Source organism: Passer montanus, unplaced genomic scaffold (assembly GCF_014805655.1).
Source record: "Passer montanus isolate IOZ18808 unplaced genomic scaffold, ASM1480565v1 scaffold10, whole genome shotgun sequence".
NCBI classification, from domain to species: domain Eukaryota; kingdom Metazoa; phylum Chordata; class Aves; order Passeriformes; family Passeridae; genus Passer; species Passer montanus.
The window spans coordinates 33,645,253-33,665,225 of record NW_024356505.1 but is presented as its reverse complement, the minus strand read 5'-3'; the positions used below and the strand labels follow the sequence as shown (position 1 = coordinate 33,665,225).

The 19,973-nt window shown below is 41.9% G+C and overlaps 1 protein-coding gene across 1 annotated transcript in view; it reads right to left on the bottom strand.

Moving 5' to 3' along the window:
* Window positions 1-18,854, bottom strand: part of ADARB2 (adenosine deaminase RNA specific B2 (inactive)) — a 305,822-nt gene extending 286,968 nt beyond the window's left edge. Inside the window, exon 1 of the mRNA XM_039713060.1 lies at window positions 18,498-18,854. Within this exon, the coding sequence (XP_039568994.1) occupies window positions 18,498-18,597 (100 nt within the window). The 5' untranslated portion in view covers window positions 18,598-18,854. The remainder of the gene's footprint in view (window positions 1-18,497) is intronic.
* Window positions 18,855-19,973: the final 1,119 nt, after the last annotated feature.

Genomic DNA, 19,973 nt, shown 5'->3' with positions numbered 1-19,973 from the left:
CAGTCCCCATTCAATGTTAATAACCTTTCCAGGCTGAGCATTCAATGGAGGACAGTGTGTCCTAAACCCAGGAATATTTTATGGTTAATCTAGATATGTGCCTGTAAATTAGAAAGAGAAGCAAGTTGCACTAATGCTAATGACTTATGTTATTAATTTTTTGCAGAAGCAGAAATATCTGATTCCTCTCCATTCATATATTGATATAGCTGATGGTTTTATTTTAAAGAGTCCTCAGTGACTTGAAATATTCAGTACCCCAATAATATTTTTCAGTGATCATTTTCTAATCCTACCTATTGCAAGTTCCCATAATAATAGATAAAAAAAAAGACGAGATTTGATTTGCATTTTCTATGTCTCATTTATTTTTGCCTTATTTATGTAATGGTATGAAACAAATCTTTTCCAAACTCGATATACTTTTTTTTTCTTTTGTTTTTCAAGACAATGGTTATTGGATTGATTACATCAGTCTGCAGAGTATGATGACAGAGTAAGAGACTTTATTATTTCTTTAAAGAAAATAATGACATTAAGTTTTATGTGATGTATAATTCCATCCCTGTTTGGTGGCAATACAAATATTTGGTGGCAATACAAATATTTTACTCTTTTTATAATTTGTGGAATGGCAGTAATCAGAGTCTTTTGGACTTGGTTGCCTTCCCAGTGCAGAGCTGCTGGGACAGCCCTTGGGAGGGGTTGCTAAAATTCTATTTCTCTGTTCCTTGGAATGGATCTGCCTGGTAAGAACACATGGTGACAGACAATGTCCAAGATCACAGCGCTCTCCATCAAGAGCCTGTGGCTGCTCTGATGTGGCTCTGAGGGCCCATCCCTGCAATACCTGGGCCCAGACACCCCTTTGGATGGGAGGCATGCACACCTAAGGGCAGCTCCTGGTACAGGCTGCAAGGCCACCCTCTGTCTGCCAGCACAGCATGAACCCCAGGAACACTCAGGACACTCACCAACACCTGGAAGCAGACACTAAACACACCACACTCGAGAGGGCACAGCAGGCAGGGGAAGACTGTCCCCTGCCCTTGAAACAGCCCTAATGGGAACAGGGGCTGTGTTTTCACAGTAAATGAACTCCATTCCTCACTGGAGCTCATCACCTGCTGGACAGTTTTCTAAGTGGCATTGGCAGAGTTATCAGTGAGTAGGGTTCCTCTGAACTCCTTGTCCACAGCCAGTGGTACTGATCCAGGTCTCCCTGCCTGCGTTCCCAGGGATGCCGGTGGGGAGTCACCAGGACAGGAACTTTGCAGGGCAGAGGCTCCAGCACCACAGGCAGCTGCAGCTCCTTTCCAATGCTTGCCAGCTTGCACAGCCATCTCTGCCACCCCACCTGTGGCCAGGTTAAATTTCTCCAAAATCCCTTCACTGCCGCTGGATAGCACCTGCTGGAAGCTCCTCTGAAGGCCAGGCACTGCCCCTGCTGCACATTAGGGCTCCCAGGAGAACATTTTAGCAGAGATGACCTCTGTGAACATCAGCTGCAGATGCTCTGACAGGAAGGCAATGCCAGTGGCTGCTGGACCAGGGTTCACACCAGTGGCTGGGCTTAGAGGCTCTAGAGCTCCAAAGAGAGGACAGAAAACAGGAGACATCCAAAATATCTTCATAGCAATTGAGCTTATATTCTGTGGTTTTTGGGGTTTTTTTTGCATTTTGCAGCACCTAGATGCAAACTAAGGTAAGTTCTCCTTCATGCAACCAAAATAAAAATAGAACGGAGTGACAAAAAACCAAAGGGTAGCAGCTTCTACTTTGGTTTTTCACTATTTTAAACTCATACATGCACCTAAAATCAATAAGTGCATTTTTTTAAAAGGCAGAGAATGTAAATATTCAAAATCTTGGGTTGCACCTATTTCTGGAAAATGTAACGCACAGCCCGCAGACTCCAGTTCAGTACTCCCAGCGTGGGAGTGGGAGGACTGCGTTCACATGAGACATGAATTAGGGCCTAAAAATATGTCCTAGTAATAAAGGAGAAACTAATTTTAACTTTCAGCATTGCCAGTTTCAGAACAGAGCTTCATATAGAGGAAATCCATTTTGCAAGTGTGGGAACCTGCCCCCAAAGCTCAGAAAATCATCAGGTAAGACAGGTCCTGTTCCCTGCTGATGGGGCTGGGGCGACCAACAGCCCACTACACTCCTACCATTCCATCAGGAGACACAGAAGAACCATGGCTGTGTGACTTCCTACAACTGCAGCTCTCACAGGTCTGTGTGAGCACATCCAGCAGAGCTGGAGCTGCTTGGACCATCCTGACCCCAGCCCTTTAACAGCTCTCTAGCACACACCAAACTGAAGGCCCTGACTTGCACCTGGACAGACACACACACATTTCACAGACTTCATAAAACAGAGTTTTCTGGCCATGGAAAGCATGTGCAGAAGGTGACACAGGCGTGGGTCTCAGGTGCAAGTATCACATCAGCTCTCCTGACAGAGGATAAGTTGTTGTAGGTGGGGTCTTGCAGCTCCCCTAAATCCTATCAACTCTTGAGCCATCTTCTGAAGAAACACTTGACCCAAAATTCAGCCTCACCTGTTCCTTGCTGATACACTACTGTTCAAAGACACCAGCTAAGGGCAACAGCCAGATTGCACCGGTGTGAGAAGAGAGCAATGCATCTGGGCAATGCAAAGTTGTAAGTGAAAAAACACCTGCAAGAGAGATCTCTAAAAACAGAGGCAGTTGGAACAGGAACATGCCATTTCTCCTGAAAGGCCTCCTGGAATATTTAAAAGTAGTTCTTAATGGGAAAAGAAATGAGTCCTAGAGACTATTTCAAAATGCCACAGGGCTCTGTGGTCTCAGCCACACTGGCTCTGTGCTCCTTGGGAAACTGGCAGACTGAAGCCACAGCCCCAGAAAGGTGCTTCACATTGCTACTTCTAGCCAAAATGCAGCTTCCTGCACATGTTATTTCTTATTCGTGTTTGCAATTACTTTTTAATCAAATACCTACAACAACCACAGAGAGTTCTGAAAGAAATAAAAGAAAAAACAATTCAAAAAGTAACAGACATGAGCTGTTTTCTTTCCTCCAATAATTCCAGAATGAAAATATTTTAAACTATGTTATATATTACAGCATATTTGTTGTATATGCTGTATATGATATATTACAGCATCATTCCAAAACCTGCACTAATGCTACTGCAATAATGTGTTTGGAGCTGCAGCAGATTTTGAAATGCTTAGATAGCATGAATAACAGAAAAGTGTATATGCAAGAGACATCAGCAGCTGGGTGGCACTATCTAATTAATAAAAGAAATTATGCATGGGAGAGCCCAAATACACCCCATGGCCCAATTCAGGCCAAAGACAACACGGTTGCTTGGGTGGACATGTCACAGGGGCGTCAGCTGCAGCAAAAAGGAGAAGCAAACTCAATTCTGCATAAATTATGTGACACTTGGAGACAGATCGTTCCTTTTGGAGAAAAAAAAAACCCTCTGTGTGATGCTACCTGGTGTTTGAGATTGTGACTAGGACAGTAGGAGGGATGAGCAAAGAAATTATTTTATTCACCACTCTTCTACCTGTGCTGACAAATGTACAATGTGTTGGGGAAATTTCCACTATCTCTTCATGCTGTGAGTCAGTGAGGGGGAAGAGAAAGCTTGCCATCCCAAGATTTCCAGCTGGAAATAGGTAATGGCAAACAGGTACTTGATCCCTCAAAATCTCAACCCCAACTTTATTAAAAAAAACCATGCAAGTAAGTGCAACACGGAAAATTGCTCCTGCAGAAACTATGAACAAACAGGTTTCACATGGAAATCTTGCCAAGGAGCTGAGGGAAGCTCAGACCTCAGCTTCTGAAGAAGGATGGTCCTTCAGTGTCACCAGCAGCTGGTACAGCTGCAGGTCCCTTAATGGGATTTTTTGAAAAACACAGATCTTGGCATCTGAGAACTGAATGAAAATGTTGGATTTGTTTACTTACTGCAAGTATACAGATATGTGTATATTTCTGTCCCACATCTTTGCAAAGAAAATTGTGAGAATATAAACTGATGCAAGCTCTGCAAAAGAAACAATTCATCATTGTCTTTTTCAACTCAAAGTTTCTTTAAGCTGATTAAAAAAAAAAAAAAAGGGACATCTGAGGTCCAAAATTCTACAAAAGCCCACAAGTTGTGGACTCCTTGATTTCTGTATTTCCCCATGGCCTATCTGCATGGATTTATTTTCAGGCTAAGAGCCCAGATAATGCATAATGTAACATTTCACCCTTAAACCCCCCAGTTATGATAGAGAATAAACAATAATCATGATGAGTACAAGATGCAAAGAGATTAAATACAAGGCAGATGTTCAATCTTGCCTTTTCAGCTGAGATTATAAATGGTCTGAGCCTAAGAGAAAAATTCAGAGCCTGAAAGTGAAGGTTTGATAATTAATCAGTTATAATGGTATAGGGGATTACAGAGCACAATTAAAACACACTGAAAATAAGAGTGATAAAGGAGGATGGAGACGGGAGTATGGAAGCAGCTCTGTCAACAGAGAAACATCTCAACACAAGCAGCTGAAAATGATGCAGCTCATAAAAAACTTGTGCTTAAGAATCAAAATCCAACTACAACACCAAAAAGACAATGTTATAAACTAAATTAATTCCTGGACATTTGATCCAGTGCTTATTTAAAAAAAAATACAGGGTTGGATCCAAGCTCCTTATGAAGCCTAGGACAAAACTTCCATTGAGTCCAGCCCTTTATAGAAATATGAATGTACATTAATGCAGGCATTGCTGGAGCACATATTGGCACATGAATATGCATAGTACAAGAGAGTCTGTGCTTAAGTACATAAATAGAAATGGAATATAAACATATGCATTCATAGCTTTGAAGTTTCATTCGTAACAAAACAGCGTAGAGAAATTATTAGCATTTTTACAAGATCATTTCTGCCTAAGTCAGTTACTGAAGTGCTACTGATACTTCCAAGGCATTCAACAGATGGGGAGTCTAGACTGATACATTCTGTGCTAGGCAAGAGTATTTTTAAACCTCCTTTAGCATTAAATTCTGATACTGTCCTGTAGGGATGAACTAAGGTGCTTTCCTGAGTGTGCAGTTTTAACTTCCTTGTTTACTTCATGAAACTAATTTGGCAGTGATCCACTCCTGATAGTGCCAGTTAGCATGACCCCAATCCCTATCAAAATTATCACCAAGACCAATCTGTGCTGAAGACAGTGTCACATCCCATATGAGAATGTCCTATGAGATGCAGATCCCATAAGCCCCAGGGCCTGGTGCTCCTCAAAAGCACAGATTCCCATGTAATAGGCTAGGATTAGGCTCCTATATTCTTCCTCTTGATTCTGCTCTCAATCTTTCTCTTTTTCCTAGTGGAAACAAAAAAGGAAATTGTGCTTAATTTGCAACTTCTCGACAACATTGATGGATGCATATTTGCTATAATATTATCTACTCCACTGAAATTAATAGATAACTTTAATGGATGAAAGTGGGTATGATACAAGTGAAGATAGAAAAAGAATAATTCCTAGTTCTTTTCTAGTTTTGGAAAATGAATGCAATAAAGTGATATCCTGTTAGAAATACCTTTGCCTACCATGTATGCAATTTTAAGCTGTATTACGAAGGTACCATTTATTTGTGTGGATCATTGCTTGCCCTGAGAGACCTGCATTTGTTCAAAGTATGAACTTATTCTAGATTTAAAATTTTAAGAGCAAACTAATGCAAAAACATAATGAAATCACCTTCAAATCTGCTTACGTTCTCACTTCCCATACAAAATTATTTTCATCACAAAAATAATCCCCCAAATTTGTCGGAGATTATTCCAGAAAATCCCATGCCCAACAAATCCTAAAACATGCTCCACCTGTTAGTGAAACTATCATAGTAATTGTCTGGGCTTTTATCTAATGAATATGCATTACAGCAGTCAAAACAAATTCTATCTTAATCTATATTACTGGGGAAAGTTTCTGAAACAAGCTGTTGCAGAGAAATTTATATAATATGTTGTCAACATTCAGCAAAGACAGGCTGTCTGCCAGAAAGGGCCGATGGGAACGGTTTCCTACATTTGGTCAGGGAGATGTTTTTGTGGTATCCTTAAGCCATGCTTTTGTCCCAAGGTGTGCTGAGAGCATCCCATGCCCGGGTGCCTTTAGAGTGCCAACCCACCTGTACTGCACCTCCCTGCAAAGCCTGAGCTGATCATAACCAAAAAGCCTCTTTTTGCCATGTGGGTTTCTGTGAGTCATCATCTCTTCTACGATGTGCAAACTCACTGACACCTGTAGGGGCAGTGGCTGATGGAAATTCAGCTGCCTGCCTGCACCAGGGACTGCACCTGCAGGCAGGTGTGTGCCTGACACCAGCAGTTCCAACACGATGGTATGGGGCAAACCAGCAGCAGGAAAGGTACTGGAAACCAAGATTAACAAGGTTTGTAAAATTAACCAAGATTAACAAGCCACTTCCCAGAAAACTGCCCCCCTATGCTACACACATTGCTTTTGCTATAATGGTCATTAAAAGAATAGTCTCAGCCTCTTGACTTTTTGCTGTCTCCCTTTTCTGCCTAAAGATCACAGGAAGCAATTTTTATGTGCCAGCATCAGAGAAACATCTACTCAGCTCAGGAACTGGTAGCAAGGTCAGTTTAGATATGCTAAAACAGAGCAAGCCCTAAGAAATATATGCTGTAAGAAGGTGCATTATGATATTTTTTGTACATAGAAAAGCTTTAGCAAAATAATAGTTACTTCTTATCCCATTTCTGATTCCACGAAGAAACCTAAGCACCAGCACATTTGTATGCAGATCTTGTTACTTATTATTTACTGCTTTTCTGAGCAGCAATGGAATGACTGAAGAAGTGATTTTGCTGAACCAAGGCCATGTGCTACCCCAAAGACCTTTGATGATATATTGGGCCTCTCCAGGCACCAATCTCATATATACTTTCCTTTTCATAATTTGTATGAACAGCAGCTGCTTCAGCAGGTGAGGATACAAACAAGGGAAGTAAGATAGTAAAAAGAAGGGGGGAAAAGAGATGGGTGTTTTGGTAAATAAGAAAGAAATTGAAGAAGTGCACATATGCGGATTTTCAAGGTTACATACACGTTTATTTAAGGAGTGATTTTTTGCAAGATTTGTGATTATCTTTATTGAGAGGCTGCTGTAATGCTTAATTCATTCTCCTGTTAAAACAGCACTCTGCAAGACCCAAACCAGTGTAATTTGTTGCTGCTTGGTTTCAGTCAATTTCAGAGACAACTGTTTTGTGGCAAAACTAAGATAATCATGCATGAGGAATAGAGTTTTAAATTTTTTAAAAACTTTATAAATTATTTTCCCGGACTCAGAAATGAGTGCTTGGTTCTTTTTTCATCTTAAGATGTATCTGCCACACTTTAGTCAAAGAATTATTGTTAAAGACTAGAGTGAATTTAGAGTGGTTTTAGCTAAAGTGAAATAGTCTCTTGGTCTTCTGAAGAGCTTGTGCATAAATGAAATAGATGAACTACAGTCAAGGTACAAATGTAGGGACTGTCACTATGATTTTAATGGAAATGAAAGTGATGAAATTTAAAAATTAGTATTTAATCCTTGTGAAATTAAGTGATTCATCTAAAAGGATAAATCTCATTTAAATAAAAAAGGAATCTGTAACAGTTTCAATGAATTCCATAAGCAAATTCTTGCAGCACCTGAAGGAAGTAATGTATATTATAAAACTGGAGTTATTGTGGTTATTCTGCAGACTTGTCCGCAATGTGCTGCATAATATGAAAAAATAGTTACCTTTTAAATGTAAACTTTGCTACCTAGAAACCTCACCCTGAGCACCTATAACAAACCATTCTGGGAGAAACAGAAGCTGAAGAGCAAATGTGATTTAACACCACAGCAGAACCAGATCCCACGCCTTTGTCAAACACAAAACAAAGTAAACACGAAGCGCTCTTCTTTCCACCAGCAGCAGGCAGAACTGCTTTGCCGTGCCCAGCTCAGGCTGCCCTGCAGGCAGGGATTGCCCTCTCCTGCCCGGCAGCGCCGGGGCCCTGCCAGCCGGCAGCCGGGCACACCGCTCACCTCGGGACGGGCGGATCCCGGGGACCGCCGTGTCACACGGCAGGGCCGGACCCCGGCAGGGCCAGATCCCGTCAGGGCCAGATCCCGGCAGGGCCAGACCCCGGCAATGCCAGATCCCAGCAGTGCCAGATCCCGGCAGGGCCAGACCCCGGCAGGGCCGGACCCCGGCAGTGACAGATCCTGGCAGGACAGATCCCGGCAGTGACAGATCCTGGCAGGGCCAGATCTCGGCAGTGCCAGGTCCCTGCAGCCTGCAGCCGGGCACACCACTCACCTTGAGATGGGCAGATCCCGGGGACCGCCGTATCACACGGCAGTGCCAGATCCCGGCAGGGCCAGATCCCGGCAGGGTCAGATCCTGTCAGGACAGATCCCGGCAGGGCCACATCCCAGCAGGGCCAGATCCCGGCAGTGCCAGATCCCTGCCAGCCTGCAGCCGGGCACACGGCTCACCTTGGGATGGGCAGATCCCGGGGACCGCCGTGTCACACGGCATGGCCAGATCCCGGCAGGGCCAGATCCCGTCAGGGTCAGATCCCGTCAGGGTCAGATCCTGGCAGGACAGATCCCGGCAGTGCCAGATCCTGGCAGGGCCAGATCCCAGCAGTGCCAGATCCTTGCCAGCCTGCAGCCGGGCACACGGCTCACCTCGGGACGGGCAGCTCCCGGGGACCGGGCCAGATCTTTAAGCTGATTGATCCCGGCAGGGCCAGATCCCGGCAGGGCCAGATCCCAGCAGTGACAGACCCTGGCAGTGACAGGACCCCAGCAGTGCCACATCCCGGCAGTGACAGATCCCAGCAGTGACAGACCCTGGCAGTGCCAGATCCCAGCAGTGACAGATCCCGGCAGTGACAGGACCCCGGCAGTGACAGGATCCCGGCAGTGACATCCAGCTGCAGCTGTGACACAGCCACGGCAAGGACTACTACAAACCAGAGCCAGGTTCCTTGCTCACTTGAAAGTGGAGCCACACACTCCTGCGTTCCTTAGCTCTTGCTAATTAATTCTGCAACAGATGAACTGCTCTGACTCAATTTCCCTCCTGTAAACTGGCTGAATACGGCCGGTCTGCCTGTGAGAGTTAATAACTTTCCATAAGTAGTTTGAGAGTGTACCTAGCATGATTACACTGATGCATTTTTATTAACTCTGGGCAATAAGAATCCTTGCTGTCTGGGATGAGTTGGAACTAGCTGAAGAGAAGGATGATCTTACCATTGTCAGGGAAAAATAGTCCAATGTGCCTTACAACATAAAAGCACAAATTTAATAAGGAATTCAGTGCTAGCCTTCAGGAAAATCTCACAAAACATCTTTGTCTATGGCTTCTTACCACATTTAAGCAGAATGTATCACTTGCTTAAAAATGTGCCTGGGTTAACCAATCTATAAAGCAGTGTCCTGTTAAACTAACTCTGTTACAAACCAGACTTCTAACTGCAAAAGACTATTTCATTTCTGACTACTCAAAAACTGTATATATATTTTAATTCCCAGGTTTTTTTGACACCAAATAACCATCTCCTGGTAACTGGTCCTGTTAGTAGCTTACTGCCCATTTTTACCTTCCAGTTTACACTTTGTGCTGTAACATGAAAAGACTTCAAAGTTCTTTTTTTTTTTTAAAGAAAATGAATGCATAGATAAAGTCTTCTTTTAAAAGAATATAAGAGGGTACAAGTTAACCTAGAATGACCAGCTTTTGACTTGTTCTAGCAGAACTGAAATGCTTCACATTTATCCTTGAACACTCTGTATATTCCTCTTCTTGTGTAGGAAATTTAAAAGATTTGCACAGTCAAACAGTTTTATTTAAAAAAACCGAAATAAACAAAAAAATCCACCAAAAAACCACAGCATCAAATGTCTTGTGCTTATGGATTCCACTTAAAGGCACAAGAAGTCCTATTTGTGGGCACAGCACCAGTGAAAGCAATTCTCTGTTACACAACTCTAAAAACTGATCATTATAAACATGAATTGCAAACAAGTCAAGTATCTTGATTTTAGAAACAACAGATTTTACAACAGACACGCATCAGATGCTTTAGCATAAATAAATGATAAACACAGGTCAATCAATAATCTTTGAAGCAGTTGCAAGTGGAAGAAACCTGCTGTCAGTGGTATTAAAGAACATTCCCTTTTTGTACTGTTTCTTTTAAACTCCTAAATCCACAAGCAGCAAGAGCTGAGCTCCACTTTAATTACTGCACTGCTCAACAATGAGGCACTGCCGACCACTGCAGCCTGCTTCACAAAATCTCCATTTATATGGACATGTAAATAGCAATTCATGATTGACAAGAAGAAGGGAAATTACAACCTGGAAATCAGCTAATGAAAGTTAATTTTGGGTAAGTTTTGTTCAGGAAGCCCTGGGCATTTTGTCTGGTGGTTTGCGGCAGGGCTGCTGGCATGGATGCAATATAGAGCACGAGCTCAAAGTTGGCTTCTGCTCTGTTAGTCCTTCTGTAGGATTCAGCTGGAGAAAGATGAGCACACAAAGAGACTTAAGAACAAATCCACCTTTTTGGTAAAGGTTTGGGGTTTCCTGACATGAGTATTATGGGTTCCTGCACAGACACCTGACTTCGCCATGCTGAATTACTTAGCTACTCAAAAACATACCTGCACAAATATAGAATATAGAAATATTCTAAAAATTCTGGCTTATAAGAAGTGTCTTTCATTTCTTTATTTCTCACTCTAAAAACAAAACAAAAAACCAATCCTTGTGCAGTTGTGCCTTTGTGATTTGTCTATAAGATGACTGTTATTGCACAGAGAAAGATCACACACAAATACAATGAGAATTTTATACATACATTTTTAAAATTACAAACTCATACAGTCTGGATGGATGAACGTGAAGAAACACAAATTATATAAGAGTATTTTATTTTTACATCACTAAACAAAATACTTTAATGGAATATAAATATTCTTCATATAATTTGAACACTACAGGCTTTAAGACCCTTTGTCTCATATAACCTGGAGTTTATTACAGTCATTCACTTCAAACAGCTAGACAACTGTATTTCACACAAAAATGTATATATGTACCTATATATTAAGGCACAGACATATATGTACATAGAAACACAGTTCTGCAACCCTGACTGATACTGAGAAGTTTCAATTTCAATTTTACTGAGTAGGGGCAGCAGAATTAGGCCTTATACAAAGGTAACACATTATTACAGTTGGCTTAAAAGCCATCATTTTACATTTGTTAAATCCCACTATTTAAGGAATAAATAGCTATTTCACAGTCTCTGAGAAGTGGCAAGAAGCAAGCAATTGCATAAAATCAGTTGTGTGTAAATCCCTAAGAAGATGGAGATAAAATATCTGTCAAATTCTACTTATTTCTTCCCACACTTCCCAGCAGCTTTGACTCTTCACGCTGATGTTTCATTAGCATTTGGAGAAAGGTGATTTTGTTAATAATTCTGAGCACCATTTCTCTTGCAAGGAACAAAAAATGGGGGGAAAAAAGTCTCACTTTAGCATGAAGTATTTTGCTGAGATCTACTTATTGCTCATTCCTCATTCCAGACTCGCACAAAAAATGCCACCAGCGCATTGTGCAGGTTCAGAAACTGCACTCACAAGTGGCACAGCTCCAAAATCAGACTCAGTAGTTGGTTTAGCATTGAGACCAAATCCAAACCCAGAAGAAACACTTTCAAAAACACAGATTAGCTTGCAGGGGTAATCCCCTATGACACAATACTCATCTGATGATGATGCACTGGCAGTCATGCCAGTACCTGTGGGGTTTTTCCGCTTAACAAATCATCTTATGTTTGTAAAATTTCTTTTCACCCCCTTTTATTTCACCCTTTTGTTTCTTTTTTTCAAGAGAATAAGAAATAGGGGGGGTGAATTAATTTTATTGTAATCATCCTAACCTCAGTACAGAATCAAAGTAAGAGACTAGGAATCAGTCTCAATTTCCGTCTATTTTTACATATACCACAAAGGGCGTTGAGTGGGAACAGAGAGGAAGGCGACTTAAAAAGCTGTCAGGAAAATTCCAGGGAAATGTGCCTGCCTTCCTCCCAGCTGTGCTGCTGGTTTTGGGAGCACAGGGCAGGGGGACGTGCATCGCCAGCGCCGCGAAGCCGAGCAGAAAGGCGCCTCCTGAACCGCTGCCACGCTACGGCCTCCGCTGGGGAAACGCCAGAGTGCAAAAAGCCTCACAGTGAGCAGCAGCGATTAAACTGCCTACAAATCACCTTTCCACCTAATCCAAGCAAGTCAGGAGTCAGATAATTTCCTGAAAAAGAGGATTCATATCTCATATTAAAAAAATGAAATCCTTCTTAATGTATCCTACCCAAAGCCAAAGCCTACAGTCACTGAATTGAGCATCAAACTTAGTAGTGCGAGTCTCAGCTGAGCTAATCAAATACCTCAAACTCCCTACAAATAAGTTTTGTTTTTCCATACCTTGAACGAACAAAATTCCCAGGCCAGCTACATACAGTCTCAACAGAAAAAGTCCTTCCACTCCTATTAAAAATGCTGAAATTTTCCTTCCTTAAAGGCCTCTGTCTCAGTAAATAAAAAAATCAGGAAAAAATTAGAGTAGCCTGTTTACCTTCTTTATAATCTTTCTTCTTTAATATGATTTTACTGTATTTTTTCTTATGTTTATCTCTGAAGTAAACAATATAAATCTCATCAATTTTCTTCTACCAAAATTTTACACATCTCTAATCCCTTTTGCCATATGTCTCTGAATCCTCACTATTTCTAGTACACATTTGGGAGCTAGAACAGCCAGAACGAAATAGAATATACTCAGTGAAAATACACCTTTCATTCATTAATGTCACGGTAATATCTTCAGTATTAGCTGTCCTGCTCTTTACGCACTGTGCCCTGCTCCGTGCTTCCCTTGTTATCACGCTTTGCTTAGCAGAGATTTTCATTAAACCAGCCATGGCAGTGTCCAGTCCTTAGTCCGGAGTGTGTATTGTTAATTCAGGGTCCAAAAATACACCCTCATATTTCAAATCTTCTGTAAGAAGCAAGAAATTTGAGACTGATTGAACGACAATAACTCCATCCATTTAATGCTTTGTGTTAAGGCATTAAATTTGGCTATTTTATGACTCAGGGAGGGTTCCTATTAGTATGGGTTGACAAGCTGCTTCCGCCAGTTAACAAAGCAGTCTTTTTAATATGTTATATATCACAATATGCTGTTAAAACTCCTCCGGGTTGGCTGCTTCGTTTCAAATTCATACAGCGGGGAACAAAGGTCAGCCACAGCAGAAAGGTAAACGCTTCGTTTTACTGTTGAAACTTGCATAATTTGCAGGCAAAACAAGCTGGTTTACACAGCAGACGTCGAGTTCATCACAGATGCCTTGAGAATGATCTATCTACTGATGCATATCAGCCTTTTTTGTCTGGATAACTAATCACTTACATGGAAAAAACGGTAAACTGCCTGAAAGGTTGTAGAGATAGTTAGCTGTAAACACAGGGATCAATTCACGTTCATTACTACTCGCAAAACCTATACAATATTGGCCAGCAGTAATTCAAAAGTAGTACAATTAACAGAGATCAGACAGATATTCTCACGTTCGCTTTTCTGAGGCTTTCCAACCTATAACGCATTAAAGGAACCTAAGAATACAGTTTGCACAGACCTTTAGTAACTTGGTATTTCACAAGGCAATTTCATCTAACCTTTAATTTTTAGTGCAACATTTTCCATTTTAGGGTATCACTTCAGAAAGGACTGTCTTTAAGTATTTTTCAAAACTCTGTTAATACCTCTTAAACTGGAACTTGTAAGCAAGGCTCTCACCTTATGGGAGAATTTTCCTAGGCAAGTCACCAAGGAAAGCCTACAAAATTTTAAGCAATGTGAAGTGATTTCCAACAGTAGGATTCCTTGCCACTAGCTTTATATGCCTGTGTATTGCCACTGAGGAAAGCAAAACATCTGACAATATCTGTGTTCAGAAAGGCAAAAATTTCAAAATACGTTATTGCTCATGTAAGACGTGGTCAATATTCATACCAGTGCTTTTGCTACTTACATAATTAATACTTCAAGATAAAGTTGAAGTATTTTGTTCTCTTTGAAAGTAAAATAAACCATTCTATTGTCCTCACAATTACATGCTGTTCTCTTTGAAAGTAAAATACACCATCCTATTGTCCTCACAATTACATGCTGTTGCTAGGAAGTTACAACTCTGCTATAACCTAATCGTCTGCTATTTAGATATGGACTCATGAATCCCATATTTTTATTCTAAATTTAAGTTCAGTCATCGTAGCTAATGTCCTTGATGCTATCTCAAATTGCTGTCATTACACGGATCACTAGAAATTGGAGGTAATAGTAAAAAAGAAAAGAAAAAAGAAAGCTACCAAATTAGATGATGGATAAAGGTTTAATCAATTTAATTTTATCACCAAATCCATTGCCTTCGTCTCGAGCTGTCAGGGCACGAGATAAGCGGAACACGTCGTGAAGAACAACACAATCCTTTTGTGGGGAAGGAGTTGTGTCCCTGAACCTCGCCAAGATGAAACACGCTCATTTATTACTTTGGCACTGCAGGATGATGAAGAACCAAGCTGGTTTCCTCCCTTCATCTTCAGCACAATCTTTCTATTTCATTAATTTTTCATGGAATTTCATTTCACAATCATTTTGCCTCTCTCACCCACTTGCTGCCCTTATTTAGTTTATACTGTCAACTTTTATTTCATGCCCCATTGTATCAGCAGCGACTCTGGCCATGGCTTTCTACCACATCAGGGATACCTGATGCCCTCCTGCTTCCAGTAATTAACTTTGCTCAGTAGCCCTATAAATGGCATTGCAAATAAGGGGTCTTAATTGTTGCCTTACACTGGAAGATAACTCAGAAGGGTTATCTATCCGATCCCCTATTTCATACTTACTTTCTGTGTGTTGAAGTTGCTGGAGGCTGCTGAAGTGTGGCCTCTTTAGTTTTATCAGTAAATGGCAACTCTGCTTTTGTTTGGTCTACTTGTAATGACTTATCTGCGAAAACAAGCCTTCTTTTCAAAATCTATACCACAGGCTACAAAATGGGTACAAGCTGTGCTGAGTTCTGCCAGTACTCTGCCATATTCTAGAGTCCTAAGAAGACACAAGAACCCGCAAACACTGTAAACGCCTATAAAACCTGAAAAATTTCAAATTATTTTTCCAAATCAATAGGCATAATCTTCTCTTCTCTGGTCATTTTATACACACCAATTAAAAAAAAAACCCTAACAACTCAAAACCAAGCAAACAGAGAGAAATATAAAATATCTACTACTGCTACCACATGAAATTAGTATGCAGATAATCTGTCAAGCATCCACATTTATTTTTAATTAGATCTTTGAAAAATTAAGATATTTACTTCCCACTGAGAGTTATCACAGTGTTTTAAATGACAATGAAAATATTTCTACCTTTACTAATTTAACAAATAGGTCTAAGTATCCATATTTTAACTTTTTAATACACATTCTGCACAGAGTGTAAAACTGAATAAAACCACCCTAAGTCTAGGTTTGCAATATGATATTCACTGCACAGACATTTATTGTTAAGGCAGGATCTTCTTACTGAAAAGGCTGCTGGATTTCATAAGCATGAAAATAAGATGCATGCAAATTAATTACTGGATGATAATATTGTACATGGGAATAATTTTCAGTGTCCTACACTTTTCAGTGCTTGATTTGCATATATGGATATTTGCTCTCTGACCCTTATTGCATGTGTTTTGTATTTTTTTTAGGCCAAACGCACAAGGAAATTCATTTATTCAGAGCGTGCTGTTTGCTTTCCTTGCTTGAACTTGCTTTCTGCCCCCAGGAAACTCCTAAAACAGCGCATCCAGGTGAAAAAGAAATGAAGTGCTATACCCAAATACACAAATTTATAATTCACACTAACCAGAGCAAAAAGATGACTGAAAACATGGAAAGTAAAACAGAAGAGATAAGCAACACTGCTAAATACAGAATAATAACTGTTTCTGCTGCTGTACATTCCTAGATATTATATTAAGCAATGTCTCAACCTGGTTTTAAGCACAGCACAAATATAGTAAGTTGTATAAATAATTTTTTGAGTCCATTTCTGTAAAGACTGGGAATGTGATAGATAAATTAATTTTCTTACTTTGTCTAATACTCAATTTAAATTTAAGACTACAGTGAATGTTTTTGCCTCCTTGTGTTCATAGGTATTCCTGTGTATGGATGTGTAAACATGTGTGTAGTTACGCACTTTAAAGTGGCTACTAAAAGCATTCCTGCTATAAACAACAAAATATGTGCTGGAGCATAGTTCAAATCAAGTGTCTTTGCTCTAACTCTCTGCAAAGACTTTCTCACAATCTATTAAACAGATTAAACCAGCAAAACAGTGGAGCCAACAGTAATTCTCATTAAAAAATAGTAATTTAATAGCCTAATGAACACTTTCTTAACTAGTTTCCTGCATAGTCTGTTTGATAAGCAACACATCTTTATGAGATAAAAATAAAAGAAAAAAGGATGGTCAGTAAATAAAAATAAAATATCATAACAGTAAAATCCAAACAGAATTTTATACAGGGCATGCTTAAAGTCACAGGAATGTTTTGGCCAGCATGATTTTACAGGAATGTGTATTTTTTTGAATGCATACTGTAGTTACAAAGAAAAGAAAATCAAAATCATACGGACACAAGTCTGTGATCAGTATACCAACCAACTACATTATTTGAAAAGTGGTTACAAATAGCACATTTGGAAGAATAAAAATGAACACTTCAAGTTCACATCCTATTGATGCTGGCCAGTTAAGCACTTTCTAGAATGCGATTCACCTCCAGCTGTGCATTCTGCAAATAGCTGTCAGCTACCAAGTTACTGTTGAGCAAGTTTTCATGTTTGTTTATTTTAAGACATTCAACTTCCAGTTGTTTTGGCAAAACAAAGCAAAAAAGGATGCATCAGAAAAGTCTTATTGAAAGACCCTAACTTTTGTCAGCTCTTAAAAACAAAATTAAACTAAGTACCTTTTCTCCTCTGCATAGATTAATGGTTTACTCTTTTCTCCTGGCCAAGTACAGGTCACTAAGGCTAGGCTAAATTGCATTTCCATAGAAAAACAGTTTTTCCAGAACAAATCAACCAAAAAAAGTCTGCAGAGCACTATCTGATTACAGGGAAATTTAAAGGGTACGGAGTACGCAGACGCTCCTTTCTGAGAGTTTGAAAATTTATTCTGTAATGCCAAGTAAAAGGCAGCCTTTCTCACCAGGTGTTATAACCTGCTAAAAACCCAGAGTAACAAGTTGAGGTTGCACACCTGCTCGAAGCCCTGATATATCTGCACGCCTGTTGTTTCTATTTGTGTGCAGGTCACTATTTGTTACTATGATTTTGAATACAGAGTTAACAGATGAAAGTAAAAATAGTGACAAATGACAATCAAATGACACAGCCTTGCATTTAGCATTTGGCCCATTTTTATCAGCTACTATCCAAAATCTGCTTTCAACACCTTCTTAAAAAGTTATCAAATACTGCAATTACTGACTTCAACATAATCAATAATTAAGAGACAGCTAATGGCACCTATAAATTAGGTTTCCTAGACTCTGAAGGAGAAACAGTGTATCCAAAGCATCAGCTTGAGCGCCGAGTAAAACTTGTGTGAGTACCACATAGAGATCATAATTACATGTTAGATTATATTTACTGCTTGGATAAACACTCGGACTTCGCATCTCTGCAGTTGACTGCCTTGCAGCTGGGCATCTCTGGCACTCTGCTCCTCGTATCAGTTTATTTTACTTTAAAATGCTCACAGCCGGTTAACTTCGTCTTTTTCAGGCAAAACATCAAAAATCAAGCGGTAGTGTGTCTTCCCCTCTACAGGAGAAAGCAAGACAGCCTTGCGAAGAGCTGTTATCTAGGGCACATTCCCTGCTCGCAATGACATCCTGTAGCTTCACTTTTCCTGCTTACGGCAATTAGCGCCTTCCTAACCAGGGCTCGCTCACGGACGGGGAACAGCACCGAGACAGAAAAACTTGGCGGACCCCGTCTAGAAGAGGACAGAAGCGGTAGCGACAGCCGCGGGGGCTCCGCCCGGGCAGCGGCACCTGCTGCCCGCGGGCTCGGGGCCGGGCGGGAGGCGGCGGGCCCCGAGCACGGCACGGCCCGGCCCGCCGCGGCCGTCGGGGCAGCGCGGGGCTGGTGCCGCCGAGCGCCGGGCGCTGACAATGGAGCTGCGAGCTGCTGTGCAGATGGCAGGCGGACAGAGCGGGAAAAGAAAACAAGAAGAAAATTACATCTCTCTTACCTTTCCTCTTTGATCTCCTCCTCCTCCTTCTCTTGGACTTGCATCTCAGCTGCCCGCTCGGCCCTCCCGACGCCCTGCCGCTGCCCAGGACGGATGTCATGCCGGTACCTCAGCGAGCAGCACCGCGCCAACGTGCTCTCCTCCCGCGGAGTTTCTCCTCGCTCTGGAGGCGGCTTTTATAGGGCGGTGGGTCGGCCCGGCGGGGCTGTGCCGGGGCTGTGCCGGGGCTGTGCCCGGGCTCCTCGGCGCTGCCGCCGCGCAGGGGTCGCGCCTCCGCCCCGACGTGCCGGGCCCGGCCGGGGCGATGCCCGGGGGCGCCGCCGCGGCTCTGCCGGCCCCGCGCCCACTTTTTGCACCTCTGCGAGTTGCCGGGCACCGGCCGCTTTGAAGCCGATGGTGCGGGGGTGGGAGGGGGGGGCGAGGGGGGCGGATTTGCTGCTGCAAAGTCTCCCGCAGCCCAATCGCTCCCGCCGCCCGGCGCTGACATCAGCTCCGCCAGCCCTCGCCCCCAAACTCCGCTCCCCTGGGGCTGCCGGCTGTGCCCGGCTCCCGGGAGAAAGCCAGGGAGAATGGCCCCGTAGGGAATAAAAACATCCTGCCTCCTCGTCTTGGAGAAGCTGGAGGGGCAGCTCGCAAGGAGGGAGGCTGCAGGGAGGCTTTCAAGCCTTTTTTTTTTTTTTTTTTTTTTGTCTGCTTTAGACCATGTGGACACTGAACACTCTGCTTCCACATACACAGAAATGCCTCTGCTGTCCTCGCTAACCGTGCAGTTATTAACTAGTTCACTAATTGAGATGCTTATTATTCCCAGTGAAAGAATATGAGTTACTGTTGAAGGATCCCTGTGTCAACAAACCTTATGCAAGCGGATAAGTGTAGCGATTCCCCTTGAATCTCCAGTTATTTTTAAGGTACGTGCTCTGTTACATTCACGATCAAGGGCAAAAGCTCTGTGAAAAGAGGAGTGTGTTGTCGCTCAGACTCACACATTAACACTCTGCAGTGCCTCATTTCGGCAACTGTGCAATTAAAGTGTCGGGAGCAGAGGGGCTTTTACAGAGAGGAAAGATGACAACAGCAATCCACTGAAAAGCTTCACTACAAGGCATTACATGCTCGTTACAAAAAGCCAGGGTACACAACAGAGAAGATACTGCTTTAAGTTACGAGAGACCTACTGCTTCTGTGCTCTATTGTCCTCACATATTATCTCATTTAAAAATACGTATCTGGAAACCTAGGTGGTGACTGGAAAATGGAAGAATATCAAGAAAAATTGTGTTAAATAATGAATGTCATCATTAGTGCCTACTGCATTTGCAGTTGGCTGAAGGAGCACAGCAAACCCTTGTTTACCAGAACTCCTTTAAATCTAAAACTTCCTCTTGTTGGAATGTAGGTTACCTGGCTCCTGCTGCTAACCACTTCCACTGCAACCCTCCCAGCTATTAGAAACCCTCTGTGTTCAGCTGGTAT